Raw genomic sequence first — 25,244 nt, forward strand, 5'->3', positions numbered from 1 at the left:
TTTTTCCCTATTCATGGACTATTTTGAGCATGCATTTGACTTATGTTTTTTATTATAATATTATTGTCATCTTGAGATATGACATGTAAAGACATAAGATGGGTCTCTTTTGGAGACATGTGGCTTCACTTTGATCAGAAGTAGAAGCATTATGAGGATCGATATGAATTAGCACAGTTTTTTATCACATTTGGTGTTAAGTTCATACCACACACTACCACATTGGTTGGAAGATGGGGATCCATGTCGATAAGGATGTTGACATTTGTAGCTGTGGAATGATCTTACATCGCTTAATTGGTGTAATGACTTCCATGTTCGGTGTTAATATCCTTGTTGGATTGGATCATGTTACGTAAGGTGTCATCATTGGAGTCATACTTTTGTGGTCATCTATGTAGTCTAACCCGAGTGTTAAAACTTTGTTATAGCAATCAAATGTTTGCCCAAGTGGGAGAATGTTGGAATAATTTCATATGTGGGCTTCACATTCGATTGTAAATTTTACGGGTTAGATATATGGCTCAAAATGATATTTTTGTTTGGGCCAAATTTATTAAGTGATCAATTGAGCCTTTTGCACCTTACGGGTTGTGATTAATTTGATATGGTAATTTGAAGTATGTGGACCGAAAATAAACCCTAATTAGAATTCTAGTCGTAATGGGACGACTCAATTATTTCTTATATAAAGGCTAGATCACCTCTCCTCTCCATATATTTTATTGGCTTGCCCCATTGATAGCTGATAATTTGTGAGGAGCAAGAAGGGGATGATCTTGGCTGCTATTAAAACTATCATTCATATCAACAATGGCTTCCGTAGGTATGAATTAGTTTTTATAAATTTATTGGAATGTGATTATCGATTCTTAACATGGTTAAAATTAAATTCAACAGTCTCCATATATTAATTCTCACAGAAACATTTACAGATTGAAATTCATCAGTTACCTATAAAATGAATGGGGTTAAGGTTTGCAAAGTTTACAAATATAAAAACTTAATGCATGGGTTGGTTGGGGGATGGTTTATTCTGACAATTGAAAAGGGAAGAGACAAACGAAACGTTGTAAACAAGTGTATATCATGGTTTACCTCACTGGTGGGGGCTCAATGGCCCCTTGAAACATTTTTCCAAGTTAACCTGCAAAATTCATTCCAAAGTAAGAGTGAGGTATCTTGTCAAATTCATATTTCACCATACTTTCCTTGCTAATCTTAACCACCTGCAGGGATTAACCTAGTTTATTTTAGTTTTTTAAATACAAAATATATAAGTGTTCTTTACTACTTTATCAGTCGAGAAAAGGGAAAATAAGCAACAAACTCGTCTCAGCTCCAAAACCTCCGTGAAAGAAAGCATAATATATTAAAAGATTATCAACTAATCCACTTTTTTGAAAAAAAAAAAATTCACATTAGAATTCAAAATGAATGTAAATTACAAAGTATTAATGAATTAGAAGCAAGTAAAATTCATTAACCAGATAGAATATATAAGCAGGAAGAAAATACTAGGAGTAGGTGGCTGGCCGATGGTGTAACTGGCAGGCAGAGGAGTAATCGCGCAGATGACGACGATTTGGTGGCGCGATTAGGGTTGAAAAAAGGGTCAGCGCATTTTGATTTATGAAAAAGTGAAGAGTAAAGGGAAGATAAGAAGAAGAAAAGCAGCCTAAGGGAGTGCCAAAGTCGCCGTCGTGGGTTCAGTTGGAGCAAAGAGGCAAGAGGCGGTCACCCCTGCTGGTACATTTGAAGGAAGCTAGAAGCGAAGGGAGAGTGGATGGATTTAGGGCAATCTTCGAATTTAATTGAACTGGAGATGGGTTGGGCAAATTTAAATGGGTCATTTGAATTGGGTTTGGTGGGTATTAGTAACAACTGGCCAAGAATGTTGCTAAATGTTATATTTTTGCAACAGTCAATGCGCGTTGCAAAAGGCACATATAGCAATGTTCTATGACTGTTGCGAAAGGTATTAGTGTTTGCAACAGTCTACAGTTCGGGTATAATCAATTTTTACAATGTTTGAAGTGAGACTTTCTGCAACGTTTGTCGAATTTATAACTTTTCGCAACGTTCTTTGAGCGTTCCAAAAGAAGTTTCAGCAACAGTCGTTGAATGTTGTAAAAAGTGACATTGGCAACATTCGTTTATAAAATGTTGCTAAATCTGAAAAAAAATTAACCAATCGCAATATTCACTCCTTGGAATATTGCCATAGACTTCTTTAGCAACATTCAATCAATGAATGTTGCCTTTTAAGCATTGCAAAAGGGCATTTTTGTTTTAGTGTTTATAGAAGCTAAAATAAGTGCATTGCAAAAAGTGACATTGGCAACATTTGTTTATAAAATGTTGCTAAATCTCAAAAAAATTAACCAATCGCAATATTCACTTCTTGGAATATCGCCATAGACTTCTTTAGTAACATTCAATTAATGAATGTTGCCTTTGAAAATTGCAAAAGGGCATTTTTGTTGTAGTGTTTATAGAAGCTAAAATAAGTGCATAAAATGTACTTATCAGATAAATTCAAACTTAAACTCTTATTCGTCTCGAGTAAGACCATCTACTGAACACACAAGCAACCAAATAAAACACAACATTAAATAACTTTGCTATTAGAACCAAGTATTGAAACCATTTGATAATTCATAAAAAGCTCAAAGTAATGCGACTAAAACTAATTTTGTACTTATTTTATGCTTGATTGATACGTGTATGTGCATATTCAATCATATTATATAAATTTTGAAGTTGTTATTTTCCTACACTTAATAGTTAAATATTTACTTTCTCTTACGTGGGATGCATATCGTCAAATTTTTTTTCAATTACATATCCATGGTGTATATTCTAAGGTTGATTACACATCAATCTTTCATTTCCAGCTCATATTTGGTTAGATTTCACCAATGAAAGTCACATCCTTGAAACGTGATAATTTTCCCTAAGTTTAAACGTCTCAAACTTCCAGCTTGAACAAGGATAATACCCCACATCAAAATTTTAAATTCCAAATTAAGTATCCAAGACTTACGTTGAAACAATGCTTATAGTTATTTTGCAACTATCAATACTGCCTTTTTGTTCTCATATTTTTAACTGTTTCCATTTGTTTTCGGTATCTATTCTTTGATTTAAGGAAGTTTTCACTCTACATTGTAGACAACCTTCTTCTCCGGTAGTTTATCTCCTAAATATTGGTTATGAATATGGCTGAAATACACAAGACTAGTTTGATACCACAATGTCGATAGCTTTTTCCTACGTGTCATGAGTAGTGCGACGCTTTTATTTTGTTTTGATATGTAATTGACATTAAAGCCCTACTATATTCACCTAAATTCTACTTGTTAGGCAAAAATATTTCAAACTAATATTCAACATGTAATCAACCACTTATCTAAATAACTCCAGATCAAGTACCCTAAACTATTCCTTTTAATTGGTTAAGTGGATGTGGTGTATATTATGATTTTGGTTTATTCTGACCTAAGTTCATTTATGCTATTATATCAATATAATCAATCTTATTGAATTAGTGAAAAAATAAAAATAAAAATTGCATCACTTATTCATAATTCATGAAACACAAACAATTTCAAATACTCATCAATTAGTCAGCAAGGTACTCTATCTCACACAACCACACAGGAAGTAAATGTTTTTTCTTAATTTTCCATGACATATATGTATATTTTAATTTTAATTTTTGCCCATCTGACAGCCCTAGTATAGACCGTGTTTCAGCCACACACGACAATGTCCTCTTTCTTTTTTTTTTTTTTGAAAGTATGGGAAAAATTCCGATATGTAATGTACAATTATATTTTTTACATGCAATGCATTTAACACAAAATTAAAAAGGGTTATAAAAATGGGTTGTCTCCCATTAGTTTTTGATTTGTAGTCTCAAGTCCGACTTTGGGCAATGACCTTTCATGACACTTTGAACAGTGCTTTGAAGGTCTAGCTTAACTTGTGTAGATTGTCTTTGCACCACATAGTGCACGTCCTCCAAGATTTTCCTTTGCTTTCTTGAATACGGTTTACCCAAATTGCTCAATTTTAATTCAATTAAGAATACTTAGATCTCTTCATCACCTTCAACAAAATCAATGAAGTTTTATTTTTGCATGCTAATTTCATCTTCTCTGAATGTCATAATTCATTTGGCTCCGTAATGATTTATTTATCGATCTCTATGTATTCTTCTCTTTAGTTGTTGATTTCTTGAGTTGAATGATAAATGGATATCCCATAGGGATTTTACTTTACTAATCCAGAATTATTTGGTCTTCAATACTTCCATATTTTGGCGAGGCGAACATATTTCGCAAGTACGTCATTGTCAACATCTTCTCCGTACGAATCATAGAAGATAACTCTCTTTACTTCCCCTAGGATGGCTAATAACAATCAATTTTTATTATAATGCAACACCCCCACAATATTAATCAATCGATCTCCCCTCGTCATAAAAGATTCAATATTTAGTCTTGCAAGTCATCCTTATCAAGTAAGGTAGGAGAATTATATCAATTCATGGGGAAGACATTTTCTATAAGCATATCATTGTCATCCAGTACGACATGTGGATTATTGTTAAGACTTGGGGTCCATCTCAATAAGGTCAACCTTGTTAAGAGGAGTGTTCCAATTCTTTATATATTGGTCATTATTTCGGTATTTTACCGATGTGGGATTATATTCCCTTAACATGCCCCCTCAAGATGGTGGCTCGTTTGAGCAGACCAATCTTGAAATTCGTGTGCTCATTTTTAGAGACTTAATCGGATCGAATCGCTCGTTGGAGCTTAATGGGCTCTGATACCAAGTTAAGACTTGGGGTCCATCTTAATAAGGTCAACCTTGTTAAGAGGAGTGTCCCAATTCTTTATATATTGATCATTATTTCGGTATTTTACCGATGTGGGATTATATTCCCTTAACATGCCCCCGCAAGATGGTGGCTCTTTTGAGCAGACCAATCTTGAAATCCGTGTGCTCATTTTTAGAGACTTAATCGGATCGAATCGCTCGTTGGAGCTTAATGGGCTCTGATACCATGTTAAGACTTGGGGTCCATCTTAATAAGGTCAACCTTGTTAAGAGGAGTGTTCCAATTCTTTATATATTGGTCATTATTTCGGTATTTTACCGATGTGGGATTATATTCCCTTAACAATTATATCTATTCCTACTGAAGTCATCTCCTATAAGCATATCATTGCCATTGAGTATGACATTTGAATTATATCTATATCTAGTGAAGATATAGGAAAATTTTTCGAACAAAAGCATGAAATAATTTAAAATAATATTGCATAAAATAGTTCTTGACAATGACGTCAAAAACTAATGTTGATGTCATACCACCAGATTTCAAGGAAAAAGGGGAAAAAGATTAACATTTTACTCCAATATTCCAATTTCTGGTTGGAAGAATCTTGAAACTCTAACTTAACCAATTTCTTGATTCTTCTCTCCATTTGGAGTTTCTTTTCGTATAATTGATATAACGGTTGTGTCCCAAGAGGCCACTTTGGCTTTATAATGTGGAGTGAATTACCCAAATGATCACTAAACTTTGGAAAATGTTTCCAATGGAAAACCTTTTACAAAGTTTAATAACAAATTGAGTGATTTTTAAAGTTCAGTGACCTCGTGAAATTTTTTTGCAAAGTTCAGTGACCATTTAGGTAATTCACTCTTATAATGTGTATAATGAAATCATACTAGTCAACTCGAATATATGTGTATAATGAAATCCTACAAGCTCCTTTTAATTGTTGAACTAAGTCATGTATTATAGAACAAAATTTAGGCAACATTCTTGTTCAAATTAGTTTGCACAAAGAGTTTGAAAAGAAAAGAAGAAATAATTCATTTTTTTTTCTATTGGACTCTTTTTCTCATGTAACTTTAGTGCTTCATCTTCCACTATCTATAATTAAGTCGCATTCATCCAAATATCATTAGTAATTCACCCAATAGTAGTTGTGAAAGTTCGTAATTTAGCATCATACTTTTCAAATGTCGAATATAACTCCAAAAATTTATGAATTTTTACCAATGCTCCATTAATATTTCCAATTGTTTTTTGCAATTCGGTTATTTTTCAATTGCTCCTATTCAATTCCAATTAAGTTTCAAACAGCTATTTTTGATGACAATTATAACATAATTTACACAAATTAAGTAGATAATTGCTCAATTTATATTTAATTTAATAAGAATAAAACTTAGCTGTAAACTCTGCAAAAGCTTGTGCATTTATGGAGGTCTTTAACTTAAATTCTATGTCAAACTATGACCATTTGATTGCCCATTTAAAATGTGGGTATTTGAAAATAGCTTGTCTTATCACTAGACATTAAATGATAGATCCAAATAAAGATAAAGATTTAGAGTCTATTTAATATGATGTATCATGTTGCCATTTTGACTTGTGTTAAATATCATTTGTTTCAATTAATAGGTCAATGCGAGGTGATCATGAGTCTATGTGAAAATTATTTGACATTAATTGATAGGCAATCTTACAACTTTTTGAGAGACTTTCCAAAAATAATTTTTTTTCTAAATTCATTTACAACCATATGTCTAAAAAAAGAAAAAAAAATCATTTTCAAGAAATAATGCTATTCAGCACCACTAATATCCAGCACCAGTTTGGGTGTCAATTGCACGACATTAAATAATAGTTTTATTTAAATGTAATGTAACATGATTCATTTAATTGAACCTATCAAGTATGTCTACCTAGCCTAGCATTTTAGCACCACTAGTGCAAAATAATATTATTCTTTTTTCAAGTGACTCAATAGTTTTATCACACATTCTTCAAAAAATTAATTATTCCCCAAAAATGTCTCTTTCAAACAAATGCTTTAAGAATGTGGATCCTGCTTAAAATAACATATCAATGAATATGAGTACCACTTAAATGCACATTACTATAGATATTATTATGTAAAATATTATGAAAATTGTCCATATTTCAAGCATCTTGGCTAACTTTATGCTATTTGGACTAAGAAATTTAGCAATTATCTAGACTCGTGTTAAGGACTAGAGATGCTACATCATATTTACTCAGTTTAATATTATGAAAATTGTTAGATTTCTAGTATCTCAATTATATCTATGCTATCTTTTGATTTAGAAAAGATAACTATTTCAATTTTTTGCATTATAAAATCCATCCATGTACCATAAAATCAACCACCAACCTCTAATAGTTCTCTAGCATAAGTATTATTAATTTTGAAAATAAATTAGCAAAATGTTTACTCATAAAATCTCTCAACCTTTATCTCTGTTGACTTTGCTAACCATTTCACTAGCCCAAATTAACTATTGTTCTTGCATAAATGCCAAATCACTCAATTTTTCTGTCGCTTCAGCTTTCTCCCCAGGTGTAGCAACATTTTATGCTGGCCCTAATGAGCACGCTGGTGGAAGTGGTAAAAGTTCAACCCATGCGCGTTGAAAATTAAAATGAAACAGGGGCATTTTGATACCACCCAGAACAGGAACTTTACATTAAATCGAAAAAAAAAATCTCTATTTTCTTTATTCATTTATAGGATTTTTATCTCTTATGACTGTTTAATTAATTATTTTAGGTGGAGCCTGTGGATTTGAGGATGATGGATTAGTTGCTCCTTATAATGGCTTGACAGCTGCTGGAAATAACGATTTATTTAAATCAGGTGCAGGTTGCGGAACTTGCTATCAGGTGCTGATATTGTTTTTAACTATTCATTTGTGTATTTTGTATTATTTATTATGAAAATGTCTTTCTCAAGTATAGTTTCAGATGATCTCTATGGGTTTGATCCATTTTGATCAAGGACGGACCTTGAGTATGAACTTAGTCCTGGTTGAACTCTTGTTTGCAAAATTAATTGCAATTCGTATGCAGGTGAAATGTACCGAAAATATGGAATGCTCAGGATATCCGGTTCCAATAACAATCACAAATGAGTGTCCTGGTGCATGCAACGATCAGCATTTTCACTTTGATCTAAGTTACAAAGCTTTTAGACTCTTGGCTAAACGTGGCCAAGGTTTTGCATTGCAAAAACATGGAATAATCAATATTCAATATCGAAGGTGAGCAATTCATATTGAACACAAATATATAAGTTAACAAGCATCATCTAAGTTTCTGGTTTTTCGTTTATATAAATGCCATCTTCCATCGTACTTTTGTTGGAAGAAATGGATTGAAGGGCTGATTTTGGCATAAATTTTGAGAGGGACTTGTTTTTTTATTTTGGAAGATCAAGATTGATTTGTATTCTTCTCCATGAGAACATCGAACTCATATATTTATTTGCCAAAAATGATGCTCAGGTGAATGAGAAATTGTAGTTCAAAGTGATGCATTGAAAGATGTTTCGTATTGGAAGGAAAACTAATTTAAAGTTATCCCACATAGAAAAATAGATAAAGTTAATGACTACTTTAAATATGATCACACTTTGAAAGGGTGTAATCATGTGCAGCATAGGAGTTTTCTCTACTTGCTCGCGCAAGCGGTGCAAATCATAGACTAAAATAAAATAGGCTTTGGAACTTGAACTTGTGTGCGCAGGTTGCAATGGATTGAATGAACTAAAAACTGACCCTTTATGAGAGTTCATGTTTTGCCTTTATTTTATTATTTTTCCCAAAAAAAAAAAAAAACACCTTTCAAATTCTTTTTACTCCTGAAACTCATGATTATGTCTGTGTTAATGGAGAGATTAACAGCCGTGTTAATGGTGGTTAATGGTATAACTCTTGACCTGTTAATTCTCATATACAACCTATTTACCGAGTTCTTTTCCTCCCTTATAGACACACGAAAAACTCATTTCTCAGCATAATTTTGACTTTCCGTCTACATACATAATTTTACTTTCTTTCAAGGTATTGGTGATAGTTTTCGGATACTAAGTCAATTCGTCGGAGTAGTGTCTGTAGTGCTCGAGGTCTACTTTTTTCCATTGTATTATGAAAAATAGATGCACAAACTAAACTTCAAGCACCTATAGTGAGGGGGTGAATCTATTTTAGGGAAATTGTGTTTACACAGATCTCGATTGGAAGTTCATTTGCTCTTTTATTATTTCCTACAATTTTAGATTACTTGTTTTGTTCTTATTGTAATTAATAAAATTATTTTAATCTGCAATATTTTCTTAACATTTTCTATATTTGGAATTTGCAGAGTTCAATGTTCATATCGTTGGACCCCAATAGTGTTTCGAATTGCCAAAGGTTCCATCAGAGGGCAATATTTAGCCTTCGCGAGTGAGTTTGTAAATGGAGATGGAGATGTTGGTGCAGTCGAGCTAATTGTTTCGAAAAATAATGTAGTGCTTCCAATGACAATATCATATGGTGCAACATGGGCAACTGGGTTCAGTATCCCAGATACTTCAATTGGCCCATACTCTGTGAGACTGACTACTATCGAGTCCGGGAGAACAATTTTGGCCACCAATGTGATTCCAGCTGATTGGGCTCCAGGCCAAGAATATAGATCAAGTGTCAATTTTTGATTTAAAAATGAATTATTTCCAAATATTTTAATTAGCATTGGCTTTTATGTCATCTGATGGATGTTTTAAAAATTAATTGTCAGGAATTTTTCCGATGTTGGAGTTTGATACTCATACATGCTCTTCTCTTCTTCTTCTTTGGGGTATCCTGTTACTCAAAATTTGATTTCTTTGATTCGGTAAGATTTATATATTTATTATGTTAGCTTGGGGATCGTTCCTCGAATGAAGGAATTTGGCAAATAATTTTAACAAATAATCACAATACTTAATTTAGGCTTATACAGAGGTCTTATCGATTAAAATCTTTAATATTCTTAGGGACACTTACAATCGTCGCCAATTTCACGTGCATCATTTCAAAGTTTTGCAGAAATGTCCACGATAGAAATGTCCACGATTGACCATTCTATCCTTCTACAAAAATGACTCGAAATCTTTGAGCGATTCATATTACATAGTATAGAAAATTTGGTGCACAAATCTTCTTACACTTTTATCCTCCCTAATACACAAAAGATAAAAAGAATTCAAAGGTACATAGGATATTAACTGGAAAACGTGCAAAATTTGTAATTAGATTAGGTTTTTACAAGACAAATTACAAGGGACGTAATTTTGGTAAAAAAACAACATTGCAGAGGAAACAAAAACTCTTGCTGCCATGTAATGAAATCATATGTGTAAAATGATGTTGTAAAGGATGTAGGGCCATGACTGAGTGTTAAGTACTTGTTAACAATGCTTAACAACGTGTTTATTGTTCTGTCCAAATTACATAATTGGCAATTTCTAAATTTGTAAGTGACAATTTCATTAGTCAAAATCACGTTTTAGTTGAATTGTATTAGGAGTTAGAGCCTGTTTCATTCTCATTAATTGCGAGAAAATGAATTTTGAATCGTATTTTTAGGAGAATGTGTGATTAAAAAGTTAGAAAAACTTTTTGGTATGCATATAGAACATTTTATTATATGAATGTGCAGTTAAAAATGATCCTATAGAAAATAATAAAATAAAATAATGGGTGTCAAACAGGTACTTGATTGCGTCGTAATCAAAGTCAAAATAGGAGTAACGAAATTGTAATTAAAGTCAAAATAGTTAAGGGCTTGATGGAGTCAAAGATATCCCAGAAAATCACATATAATCAATGGAATGCAATTAGAAGTCAAATGGGCGTCAAAGTATTGCACAAGTTTTGCTTCAAATTTTCAGTCACACATTGCGACTCATTTGTCATATAGACAACATTTGAATTTAAAAAATTCTAACTTCAGAAGGTTTGTAGCCTTTTGAGTTAACTTTCTAACACACTTTGAATCTCCTTAATCGGACATTTGGATAGAAAGTTATGATAAAAATACTTATTGCTACTCAACTAAGCTCACTTCACGCTCGAGCGGCGTGGTTATCCGATGGACAATAAAATTCCTTCCTCAAGCTGATTTTGAGTTTCTTTTCACCCTCAAACAACATCTGTTATAAATATACACTTTATGGGACATCCAAAACTGTGGTTAAACAATATTTTCGTTACAGAGATCCTTTTTTGAAGATCTAAACATTCATTGATTCCTTGATTTAAACATAATATTATTGTTCATTATTCAACCCATAAATATTGATCTTTCATTAGTAGAGCCTTGTTGTAAGTCAAGAGTTTATCCTTTGAAAGCAAAATACATATTCCAATATATCTTGCATTAGCCTACAAATCAAAATATAAAAGATCCTTTTATCAATCACCAAAACAAAGCCGTACCTTCCCAATTAACCTTTCGAGTGTTGGAGTGTCGGGTAAAGGCATTTGACGTTTCAACTCTCGAGAATAAGGTTCATTCTTGTTGATCCACATGGAAAGAAAAATAGCCCAGAGTTTTGAGAAGTGCATGAGTGCACAACCTAAGAAGTTTTTCGATGATTTACAAGTTAGTCGGCTAGAGTCAGCTAAAATTTAGTAGTGTCTGGACTAATTGGAAGTTCATTTTTCTAGAGAATTTTACTAGAAAGTTTTTTATCGAGTTAAGGATTTTCCTCCATGAACATATTTGGTGATATTTACATTTTATTGTTTTTGATCTGAATGTTTATGATTGTTTAAACATATTAGTTAATTAAATTAATTACCTTAAACATCTAGAGGCATTAATAAGTGACTTGTTGCTTATTATTATTTTAATTCTGCATTTTTGTCGAAACTATTTAGTTAATTTAAACTTTCAAGTGCTATTAGAGCTTCATTGAGATTCTTGACCCAAAAATTATCTAAACGAGCCAATTACATTCTGATGTAAGATATGAGGATGATATGGATTTCATGAGGCTTATGAACGGCTTTGAATTAGAAAAGTCCTTTGAATTAGAAAAGTCCTTGGAAATTAAGGTTAAAACTCTTATAAATTATCTTGACAAATCAAGTGCCCAACTTCAATCCTTCTCTAGCAGATCTAAGAAAATTGAAAACATGATAGGTTTGAACAAAATATGTAGGACTAGAGGGGATTTAGGCTATAATGAAACCAATTCTCATACCGCTTCCTCTACTAAAAATACTTTTGTACCTGCCTCCATCAAGCCTAATTAAGGTACAAAACTTGAAACCTAAAGTTGCTCTTGACTTTATCCCTACATGTCACTATTATGGTAAGTTAGGACACCTAAGACCTAAGTAGGAATGCCAAGAATGTACGTGCCCCAGGAACGAAATCATATGTAAAACATAGGTTTCCTCCACCTAAAGTTCGAAACTTGAAACCTATGTTTGCTCTTAAATTTGTTCCACTTGTCAAATTGTGGTGAGTTAGGTCACATTAGACCTAAGTGCCGTAAACCCTCGTCTAGAAATGACAAACAAGATCTAACTACTCATGTTAGAATATTGACTAATCAAGTAAGTCACTTGATAGATTTAATGACTCAATTGACTAATATTATATCTTCAACTAAGAAGGTTTGGGTAAAAAGAGTGTACTCATGGATCAAAGTGATGATATTGGTAAGAACTTTTTTTTGCCTCATTGATTAAGCATTTAGGTGCATGCATTTATTTTATTCATGATATTTACATATTTATGCATGCACTTTTTATTATTATTTTTTTGTGTGTGCTTATTTATTGTTTAAAAATTGAAAAGATTTGAAAAAGGAAAAAGATTTTCAATAATATATTTAGACATTTAATTTGTGATCAAGTACTAATATAATTTAGAATAATAAATAAAGTTTCCATTTACTTTATTTAGAACATACTTGGAGTACTTGGTATTATTTCATCTACACTCGGTACTACACACAATAATCTCTTGTGAGTGGATTTTTGACAGTATGTGTGAGATTTGGGATGATGGTGGTGGATTGACTTTGAATATGGAATGACCTTTAAACTAGTTGACCTATGCTTTTGTACAATCCCTTTAAAACAATTATTTATTTATTTATTTATATTGAGTTTCAAAAGACATATATGAAAAATTGTTGCGATACTTTTTTTTTTTTTGCTATTTCAGAAGCAGCTGTAGCAGTGGAAGTGCTTAATTCAAGGGCAGATGATTTTTCAGGCTCATTTTCAGAAGGAATAGTAGATGATGCATAAAGGGAGTCTTCATGAGAAGATGCGGTGGCATCTTTTGGATCGGAAGATACTTTTCCAGGGAAGTCTTCTAGCGTTGTTGGTGTCTGGTTCTTTGACTCCTGTGCAAGCAAGGCTCTGGCTTTTATTATCTGCTTGTCATGACAGTAATGGAGGTCAACAACCTTGTCACTCAAGGAGAAAGAAAAAACCGCACAAGTTTTAGCAGCAAGTTCATTGACAAGCCATTTATCCTTGTTTTGGGGGGGGGGGGGGGGGGGGGGGGAACATATATACAAAATCAAATATGAGCTTTTAATTTGAAAGGTCCTAGTTGTACTAGGTTTGACTTTCATAATTTGAAGAATATATTCATTCACCAGTGATGTCTATGCATGTTCTCATAAATTTAATGTTTTGAGACTTGGATGAATTTAATGGTACTTTTCATACATGAATTTATTATACAATTTACTCCATTTAAGTTTAAAATAAGTTACGTGGGAAAAAGTTTACTGTTTATGAATTATTTTGTATTAAGTAAATAACTGTTCATGATTTTATATTTAAAAAAATCATAAAAAAATAATCGTCTCAAAAGAAAGATTATTTATTTATTTTTATTCTTTCATCACATGTTTTGCATAATTTTACATGTTTTTATGCATATTGTTTTTAACTCAACTCATTTTTCTTGTTATTCGTGACAAAAAGGAAGAGAGGCTTCTATTTATTTCAGAAAGTTGAGTATATGAGTTGGGGAGAATTTGGAGAAAATTTTGAACAAGTTTGTTTGATTTGATGATTGGATATAAGCTAGGGGGAAAAGTTAAATAATATGAAATGTTTGATCTAGCATTTTTTTCCATATTGATCTTATGTTTGATTTGGTGTTTTGTCTAGTATCAATATCATGTTTTGAGCCACTAGTTCTACTTTATTACTCGTCAATTTCCTTTTGCTTTTCCCGTGGTATTGTTGTTTCCATGTATTTCAAGAAACATGTTGACATGATGTTGAGGTAAATTTTGGACATTAAGTCGTTGGGTCGATTTTTATTTTGACTTTGACTTTGAAACAAATGATTTTGCTGCGGAATGCCAAAAGGGGAGATTGGTAGGTCCACATTATATATTTGGCATTTTATAAGTTTGTAATTGACAATTTCCTTAGTCCAAATCATGTTTTAGTTGAATTGTATTACAAGTTAATTGTGTTGTAATCAAAGTAAACATAGGAGTAATGGGATTATAATTAAAGTCAAAATAATTATGAGTTGGTAGTATAGTGCTTGAAGGAGTCAATGATATTAAAGAAGATCATAGTGGTGCACAAGTTGTGCCCCTATGACAGGTCACCAATCCTTCGTAAGTGCTCATGGAGTGAATTGTATAAGTGATCCATGTGTATAAAGTGTCATCAATCTTTTGTATACAGGACTTCGAACTTTAATTTTGTGAGAAGTGACGTGTTAAACATCATTGTCAATAAATTTATTCATCTACTTACGAAAGTCAAACCATTTAAAGTTTATTAAAACGTTTAAATGAAAGCTCATTTTGTATGGATATTTTCTTTTTTCCCCCCAACTTTGAGTATACATAAATTTTTAATATCTTTCAATATTTTTTAAGCCCATCTTAATTTTTTTATGTCTAAAGTGCAGGTACTTCTCCATTAATCGAATACAATGACACCTGTAGCGAGCTTCAGGTCGGTTAACTCAAGTCATTTTACCATTGGTACCAAGTTATGAGAAACCCTGTAGGTTTAATTGCTCGAATCAAATAGGCTCTGCACAAGAGCATAAGATATTGAGTTTTTTTATTACAGGGAATAAACTCGAGCTTATATCTAATAAATAAAGTCAATTCGTGTTCATTGTTATCTTACTAATATGTGACTGCCATCCCAAATCTCATATATGTAGTTGAGTCCCACTAACAATATCATAGTGTACGTAGTACAGATGGTAAATGAAGATATCTGTACTCAGTACTCCATAATAATCTAAGCAAGTAATGGAAACTATGCTACATCTCATCAATTAAACTCATACATGATCACAACAAACAAATTCAAGTATATTATATATCATGCTGTAAAAATAATTTCCCTTCCATTTTCATTTTTAATTTTTCAATATTTTTGTTGTTTTTATTTTTAAAACATGAATGCATATATATATATATATATGCATGTGCCAATATAAATATAATGAAAATGCACATTCATGAAACTACTAGCTAGAAAGGAAACAAAAATAAATAAGATGCATGCGGTCATGAATGGATAACAATGAATAATACAGGTATGCACCAGAAATACCGACTCAGTTAAGTATACAAACGCTCTTATCTTTAAGAGAATCGAGATTTTTCAGATCACTGTTTTTTACCCAAACCTGCCTAGTGGTAGGAATATTTTCTAGTCATCTGTGTCACTACCTTGGTCAGTTAACTCACCTAAATGAGTCTATGATAATATCGGGTGTTAGGGTGTCCCTACGTACTTAATTGCATTCTTAACCTTTCTATATGAATTAGGCATGGAATTAAGTAAAATAATTGCTTTATACATTTCAGAAATAGTTTCATTACAGTTATCAATGTCTTGAACAAGTTTGTTAAAAGTGTCCAAATTATCGTCAAGTTCCTTTGAAGGATCCATTTTAAAACTGAAAAATCTTTCAAGTAAGTACAGCTTATTATGAGTGGACTTAAGCAAATATAAGTCTTCCAATCTTTTCCAAAGTTCTTTTGTAGAATCTAGTTTCCAACTTTTCTCAAAAAGTGTCAGATAAATGTAAGATAATCGAAGTGTAAGCAAGTTTATCGTATTTCCCTTTTTGTGTGTCTGTCAAATTTGCGGGAAATTTGCCATCTATGGCCCTTGAAACTTTTTGTTGAACTAAAATCTCCTTTATCTTTTGTTTCCAAGTTGAAAAATCTCATTTCCCATTGAAAATATCAATTTCAAAATGTGAAGACATCTTTGAAAAAATAGGACAACTAAATGCACAAAATGACAAAACACAAAACAAGGCAAACACATGTGAATGACAAAAGACAAAGAGGGCCAACTTATATAGGTAAGGTTAGGACATAGAGATGGGCCAAGCCCATTACAAATACGACAAGTGGGCCAACATACAAAAGTTATCCAATGTGTGTAGAAAACAAGTCATGAGCAATACTAATTAAATATGTTGCTTCCAATGGCCCTAATAGTCTTGGGGTCGGGTCATCAATCTTGGGTGTCGATATTTATTTTAGCCGGCATCGGTTTAACATCATCGTCCGGATTATTGGGTATCAAAAACCCAACAAACCATATCTATGTAATTTATTTATTTATTTATTTATTTATAGTTGAACAACATGCATTTAAATATTTATCTCTCTCTTTCATTCTCTTCGTGTAAGCTCGAATTACATGTCGAGCATATCATTGACCTTTCTACTAATTTAGTAAACAATACGTTACTCATAAGACCAACCAGATTTCAGTGAACTTCCAAGTCAAATAAATGGCAAAGAAAAAGCAGGAAGCAAAAAATCAGGACGTAGAATTCTTCTACTCCAAGTCCCAAAGTTCACTCAGAACAGGCTACTTCTTTGTCTGATCTCCATCTGAACAAATTAGTCCCTTTCCAATGGATTCTCCAATCAACTGAATGTTTATACAAATTTGTACATTGGTTATCCCCTAATTACCTTTTGAAGGCCAAAAAGTTCTCGCCCAACGTCATACTCGTTGATTCAGGCATTGTATTTTCAAAGGAAAAGGCAAGAGAAGCAATCGGCATAGGCTTTGGAATAGCCACATCATAGGGAAGCTTGCTACCCGTGCAAAAGGAACAAAATGAATGTATCAAGCAGCACCAGATAGTGGCAAAAAGCATAGCCAGCCCCATATTCATTGTTACCTTATGTGCTTGCCCAATTTGTGATTGTCACATTTTGCGTCAATCTTTACTATTTTGACTAAGTTTTAATATCACTTATGGTGCGAAAGCTTACTATTTGTATGCGTGACCAATATCTTTTGTGCACTTCGCTCATGGATTCTACATATGTCCTTGATATATCATAAACCTCAAATGGTTCGTCCTTAAATTATTATTATTATTATTATGATTTTGCTAATGACAAGATTGAATAGCAAGGTTTCCTTCAGGTGGAAAGGGATATTGATTTAGTTAAAATTGGGATAGTATTAAACATAAGTACGACTATTAATGATATATTCTTCCATTAATTGCTATGGTTATTCTTATCAAAGAGCTTCGGATCTTTTAAAATTTCAAATTTACTAGGATTATTCTTCCATTCTTTTTATTGCTGCCACTTTGTCCACACCATGTATTATCAAATCAGTTAATGATGGAATTTCGAGGGATGGATCGAGAATGACACTGCTTTCTCATAAGTTCTATTTCATTTTCTTCCTGTGTGCATGATTCGTACGTATTGTGTGTCTATAACTTATTTAGAAATTTAGTAAACAAAAGGTTACTTATAAGATTAACTAGCATTAATATACGATTTTAGTGAACTTCTAAGGCTATAAATCGCAAAGGAAAATCAGCAATGAGAAATTGGAAAGCAAGAAATCTATTTTATTATTTTTATATAATTGCACAAAATGCAGGCAATTTTTATAGTTCTCTTACACTCACTTCGTCCTTGAGTGAATCATGTATTCTGCTTGTCAGTGACTTTCTTACTAAATTATTAAATTAAATGTAACTCATAAGATACACCAGCATCAATATAAGATTTCAATAAATCAAAACGAAAATGCAGCAAGCTGAATTCGAAAGAAAAAATTCAGCACGAGGAATTCTTCTGCTCCTAGGCCCGAAGTTCATTCAGAAGAGTTACTTCTTTGTTTGATCCCTGTTCGAACAGATTATTCCCTGTTCACGAAATTATTTGTTTCGATTTAAAATCCACCGCAAGTGTACGGTTCGTTAACAAGTAGTAAAATGGATTATGAGTCCAAGTATCAATCCCACAAGGATTGAATTAGTTCAATTAAATTGATTATGACCTTAACTGAAACACGAAAGTGAAATTGATGTTTTGTACTTTAACTAAAAGGAAGTAAACTATGATGCAATTATGAATGAAAATTTGTATTAAATGTAAAATAACTTAGACACAATTTACTAAAATTTGATGGAATTAATGGATATACTAACGCACTAGGATCACGAATCCCCAAGCAATACCCGTTCAATTTTCAACTATGCAAATTTGACACACAGTTCCACAAAAGATGAATCAATATTTATATTTTAATTTAGCAATCTCTCTCAAGCAATGCCAAACCTATCCCAATATATGATGTTAATATATTTCTATGACGAATACTAACATACCGAAATGCATTATAAATTTATGAATATCCAATGATTCACACAAGGCATAGAGGTATATTTCTATCCCCTATCGGACCCTATGATGATTTATATTATGTCAAACTATTTTCATTCTTTTGAATGCATAAAACAGGCCACAACAATCATATAATTACGTACACAATAATCATATGAAAATAAAAATGTAATAAATCAATCAATTCCGGAACTTGTGTTTAAATATGTTAAAAATCCAAATAAAAAATCAAGCGTAATATTACAAGGTTCATCAATCTCCTAGCAATGATAAATCTAGCCTAACATGCTAAAAAGAAGAAAATATAAAAATATTTGAAGAAACGTCATCACCCAAATCAATCTTCAATCGAATCTTCATTAGGCGCGATGTTATCCTCTTGTTCTCTTCTCGTTTCTCCTTCAAAATCTCTCAAAAACTTATAAAAATGGCGTCCCCTTCATTTTGGTCGAGTTTTTGTTTATATAGGACCCTAAAAATATTGTTCCATAAGAGTTTCGACGGAAAAAGGAAACTGCAATTTTACCCCGGGAATTGCTCTATGTGACCGCATAGAGCAACTCTATGTGGTCGTATAGAGTAAAAATGTTGTGGCCATTTAGCTACGGTATGCCTCTATGCAATCGTATAGCAACTATGAAAAATGTTCATTTTGGTCCTCCTACTTGAATCCTTCACTTCTTGACATCTTTTCTTCATTCTTTCCATTCCATCATCCCAAAATATCGTCAATTGGCAATTGGCTTAATTAATTTCTTGATTTGTTCATCGGTTCAACTTTTAGATAATTGCACCTTGGCCCCTAAACTTTCACTTTGCGTCATTTTAGTCATTTTTCACGTCTTTTCTCTTGAATTTCATCATGTTCATCGTTGTTCCCTACAATTCACAAATATACGAGATTAAGTCACAATTCAACCATTTTGCTCATTATTAAGTCATGTTTGTGATCTAAATAAGTGTGTAAAAACACACTTATCAAACCCCCCAAACTTGAATATTGTTTGTCCTCAAACAAGATAGTGACATAATTCTGAACAAACATGGCTTAATACCCTGTTGTGGCTCAGGATTGGAATAAGTATTTGACTTTATGAAAATTTATCAGTGCAAATATGACATCAACGTTTACCTGTTAAATGCAAATTGACGTGTGTGTGTGAATTCATGCCAACATATCAGGTTCATGATGAATTTAAGTCCCGACCCCAAAGTGGTTAAATATATCCTTACTCGCTCGAGAGATACACAACCCCCCAAACTCATTCTTTTCACTCAATTATCCCGAGGTTGTGTTTTAAGATTAGGAATTTATATAGCTGTAGTCCTCACCCTCTCGTAGTTTGGATTTAACCTTACCATCACAAGTCTACATTTCAAAAAGTGAAGGCTCTCCTAAGTTTGATTGCTTCGACACTCAAGATTAAACTAGGTTACTTGCCTTGCCTCAGAGGTATAGTCTCTTCAACCAAATGTCCAAGGGCTTTTCGTCATGTTATTGTCTCTCTTTTGTTTTTCTCACATTTCTCAAATTTATAATTGATTATCATGTTCTCATTTGCTTTCTATATAATTCATGTAACGAGCTTTAGGCTGGTGACTTCCATGCCAGTTGGCTTTAGGGCACCAGGTTTTAAACCTTGCAGGCTTATTCACTCGAGTTATAAAGGCTTGATAAGATGACCTTTTATTAACTTCTTTCCCTCTTACTTTCTATATGACCCATGTATCGAGCTTTGGGCCGATGACTCCCAAGTCAGTTGGCTTTAGGGTATCAGATTTTGAAATATCGTTACAGGCTTACTTGCTCGAGTCATAAAGGTATGAAAAGAAGTGTTTTATTCTCACATATTAATTTTGTGCCCTTTGTTATTTTTCTAGACATTTAGTTTCCAAAACCAACCTCCAATTTAAGATTTTCACCTACTTTTCATCCCACTGGTCGAGACAATCCACACAATAAATTTCATGCACGGAGCCCCCGCTCATCTCAATGCTTTCCTATAATAGCTCAACTATCACCAAACTATCTAAGGTAATTTATGAGTTAATTCAATAGAGGGTTATCCTTCTTTTCCTATTTTATGCTCAAAATTCGGTCATTCTCCTAATATATCAAGCATGAATAGCGTGCATAGATAATGTCAAGTGTTGCATCAACAAGTATTAATTAGTCTAATTAACACTAGATCCAAAGTTTTTGCAGCTTAAACTAGTCCAATAATATCATTATAGCTAACAAGGTTATCAAGCCCACATAAATATGCATGAAGAGAATTTAAAACAACTGAATAAAATGCAAATTTTTTCTTTTTTAGGCACTCATCATGCATACATTATGCAGTAATGGAAAATAGTGGAAAATAGATAATGATGAACACAGATAGAGATTTAAAATTATATCACCCCCCAAACTTAGTAAATATATTGTCCTCAATGTAAGATTAACAAAAGATTAAAGACATAATTTTAAGGACAAAATGAAGATGAAAAATCAAAATGGGGAAAACAGTACTCTTCTGATCAAAATGGTGGCTGTGATGGAAAGTTGGGTCCGGCATCATCATCTCTAGGAGAGGGAGGAAGGTGGGATAAGACCTTTCTCAACATGGCAGACTACTAGGTTTGCTCCACCTGCATGGCCTGAACCCTCGTCTCCAAGCTCCCTAGACAGTCCCAAGTCTCGTTTACCTGCCACTGTATACCATCCATCCTCCCAACGTACATGCCCAACCGCTCGTTAAAGGTAATCATCTATCGGCGTGCCGCGAGGGACTCACTGTTGGTAGTGGAAGCGAAGTTTCATACGGATGCCATATCCGTATGTACCTGCTGGATGGTGGTATTCAGTGCTTCAAAGGAGTGCTGAAGCTGCTGCATGTCTCGGCTGTGTCCAGTCATAGTGGCAAACATCTGCCTCAATAACTGGGTGTCCATGTCAGCCGGTGGTGGTGGAGCTTGTGGCATTTCAAAGTCCTCAGCTGCTTGCCCTTCTTCAGCCTGTTGCTGTCATCGACGCTCGTTTTCCAACTTCTGTTGATGTTTAATTCTGGCCCGGTCCTGGGCCTCGAGTGTGAGGCGCTTGATAAATGGACTTGGTTTCTCCGGTACCTCTCTAGGCTGAACTTGTATGCTTGCAGCTCTACAAACCCCACTTATCAAGCTCAGGAAAATTAGTGAGGTGAGCCTGTCTCCCCAAGCGCCCGTAATGTGTATCTGGTTGTAAATGTAAGTGGCCAAGTCAATCTTGTTGCCCCGAACTAAGTGATAGATGAACCCCGCCTTCTGATTTGTGAATGTCGTCCTATGCGAGATGGGCTCGATATTGTGGCAGATAAACAAGCATAGGATGGTGATTGAAGGAGTGAGGTCAATCTGGTACCAATCAGCAGTAGGGAGAGGCCAAGCATTTTCACGTCCCAATAAAACTTCTGCCACTTCAACCTAGTTGAAATCATGCGAGACTGGGACCACATTAGTCCATGTCAACTATTAGTAGTCATGAATTACTTCAGGGAAAAACATGATCCATTTGCCCCGAACCCATGTTTGATGTAGATGATCGGATCCATGTGTGTCTATTTCAGCATTGAAGTTGGCATAGAATTCCCGTACCAAATTTTCATAGACTGGGTGTGGTCTTTCAATCAATTTCTCCTAACCACAGTTATGGATTAAATACACCAATTCAAAACTAGGAAAATCATCCAACTTAACTGGTCTTTTGGGGATGAGTGCCCAATCACGGACTACATTGGCGTAACGGGCTGCTTGGTCTGAAGATAGAAATCGCCTGACACCCCCTTCGGGCTCCCTAGTCCAGGCTATGCCAGGTGTGGAACCAACCTTCTCCTTTTCTTCTAGTGTTCGCTTTGGAGGCATCCTGCAAAGGTATATAAATAACAGTCATTAAACTGCATTTTGAAAAATGATAGGGAGAATGAGATTGGCAAGACATGTACTTCACAAATCCCCCAAACTTGCTTCAACATGCATATAGAACTCCTTGGTGTGCACTTATCAAAACATGAAAAGTACACCAAGATGAAAAATTATAAAATTAGGCCGAAACATGCACATATGAAAAAGTTGACCCATGATCGAGTACGCATGTTCGGCCCGAATATCATAGAAAAATATCGAAATTTCCTTGAGCAATCTCCAAGCATATGAAAGTATTCAATGAGATCTATCATATATTCAAATTTCAAAGCAAATGGACTTCGTTTGGTGTGCCATATAATGGTGTAAAAGAGGGGACGTAGGGTACCGTGACATGCCGTGACCTAGCCGTGTGCCTACGTGTTGCAAAATGGATGTGATGTTTTACATGTGTTTATAAATGTGGCATATGCAAACTTCAAGAAAACTTGCTCAAGAACGTAGAAGGAAGGCAAAATAACAGTACACATACAAAATGAAGCTCAAAACATCCAAAAATGTGTCAAGACCCGTGAGGAAGTGAGCACTTTAACCCCCGGACATCATCGAGAAAACTTGAAATTTTCCCAAGCAACCTCCGGACATATGAAAGTACGTAGTGTGGAGTGGCACATATTCAAATTTCAAGCTCATTGGAAGTCGTACGGGTACTTAACGCAATGGACGAAGTGGATGTTGTGAAGTGACGTGAGCCTAGCACGTGTGCCCACATGCCTGTGGTTGGTACGTGAGTGTTTCGAGCTCAATTTTTATGGCATTTGATCACAATGTGCATGGTAGTGTACATATTTGGATTATCAAATGCGGGATTCCACATAATGCACCACAAAGCTCGATTAAGCATTTTGTCAAACATGTAACATTCATTCATTGTAAACCGTACAAAGTACCTAAAATGTGATGTGCCACCAATCCATAACACAATCCAATGACTACCTATTGCCCATTCTCCACAATCAGGTTCAAAGATTAAAGTCTCATGACGAACCAAAGTAGAGGAAAATTGCATAGAGGAAAAAGGAAAACGAACTTACCTTGAATTCACTATGGAGGTGTGGAGTGTCGATACATGGTGTCAATGGGGGAGGGAGTGGAGTGAAATAAGGGTGTGATTCATGTGGGAGTGTGGTGTGTGAAGTGTAGAGTGTGTGAGGCAAAAGAGGAAAAAATGAGAGAGGGAATGGCTCGGTCATGGTTTTAAACCATGATCGAGGTCTACTATGTGGCCTCATAGTACTAAGCTATGCAGTCGCATAGTAATAAAAATTTTCCCAAATTTATGTTCGGATGCTATGTATGTGGTTGCATAGACCAAATTTTTTTTTAAAAAAAGGTTCTTTTATCTAGAAATGCGTGAACCAGACTCCCAAACACCTAAAATCATTTCAAACTCACCGACCATGTGTGTAATGCCTAGGAAATTATGGGGATGATAATTCGATCCTATTAACATGTATGTACGAACGATGACCTAGAAAAATGCAAATGTGAAAATGAAATAATTCTAAAAATAATGTGAAAAGTAAGCTAATAGAAGGATACAGTGGGTTGCCTCCCACCCAACGCTAGATTATAGTCGATAACTCGACTTTACTGTATTGCGTCATTCTGGTGGTCTAAGATGAACAGTAGACTTTTCCTTTGAAAAATCGCTGCCCCAATAGTGCTTCAAATGCTGTCCATTGACCTTGAATGTCCCCTTGCAGTCGTGAGTGATCTCTACTACCCCATGTGGAAATACTTGTGTAATAGTATACGGGCCAAACCATCTCGATCGCAGCTTTCCTGGAAACAGTTTAAGCCTAGAGTTGTAGAGTATCACTTTTTGCCCCACTGTAAATTCATGCCTTTGAATATGCATATCATGCCACTTCTTGGTGCGTTCTTTGTAGAGTCTTGAATTCTCGAAGGCTTCCATTCTGAGCTCATCTAGCTCATTAAGTGTAGTAGACGTTTTTCACCTGCAGCCTTCAAGTCCAAATTTAATTTCTTCATTGCCCAGTAAGCATGGTGTTCTATCTCAAGAGGTAAGTGGCATGCCTTCCCGAAAATCAGTCGATATGGTGACATTCCTATAGGGGTCTTGAATGCAATTCTATAGGCCCACAAGGCGTCGTCCAGTTTTTTAGACCAATCTTTTCGTGACGAGCTTACTGTGACTTCAAGTATTCTCTTCAATTGCCTATTAGACACTTCGACCTGTCCGTTGGTTTGGGGATGATATGCAGTGGCTACATGATGTTTAATGCCATATTTAGTCAACAATTGTTTAAACTGGCGATTGCAGAAATGTTTCTCCCCGTCACTGATTATAGCCATCGGTGTACCAAAGCGGGTAAAAATATTTTTCTTTAAAAACTCAATCACCACCTTCCCATCATTGGTAGGCAATGCAACGACCTCTATCCACTTCGATACGTAATCCACAGCCACTAATATGTACTGATTAGAGAAGGATGGGGGGAATGGCCCTTTGAAGTCGATCTCCCAGACGTCAAATAGTTCTACCTCCAGGATACTGTTCAAAGGCATTTTGTTTCTCCTGGATATATTACCGGTACGTTGACATCGGTCACACCTTTTCACGAATTCAAAAGCATCCTTAAACAGAGTAGGCCAGTAAAAACCTGACTGAAGGATCTTCACTGCTGTTTTTGAAGCAACAAAATGCCCTGCATATGTAGATGAATGACAATGTTCTAATATCAAAGGACTTCTTCCTCAGGTACACAGCGACGAACAATTTGATCAGCCCCCCGCCTG

At 34.3% G+C, this 25,244-nt stretch overlaps 1 protein-coding gene across 1 annotated transcript; it reads left to right on the plus strand.

The window, feature by feature from the left end:
• The first annotated feature begins 1,962 nt into the window (after positions 1 to 1,962).
• Positions 1,963 to 9,566, plus strand: LOC111411126 (expansin-B6-like). Its single transcript, XM_023041687.1, has 5 exons — positions 1,963 to 1,978; positions 7,419 to 7,478; positions 7,641 to 7,753; positions 7,940 to 8,130; positions 9,233 to 9,566. The coding sequence occupies exons 1-5, from the start codon at positions 1,963 to 1,965 to the stop codon at positions 9,564 to 9,566; spliced, it is 714 nt and encodes a 237-aa protein (XP_022897455.1).
• Positions 9,567 to 25,244: the final 15,678 nt, after the last annotated feature.

Source organism: Olea europaea, chromosome 15 (assembly GCF_002742605.1).
Source record: "Olea europaea var. sylvestris chromosome 15, O_europaea_v1, whole genome shotgun sequence".
Taxonomy (NCBI): Eukaryota; Viridiplantae; Streptophyta; class Magnoliopsida; order Lamiales; family Oleaceae; genus Olea; species Olea europaea.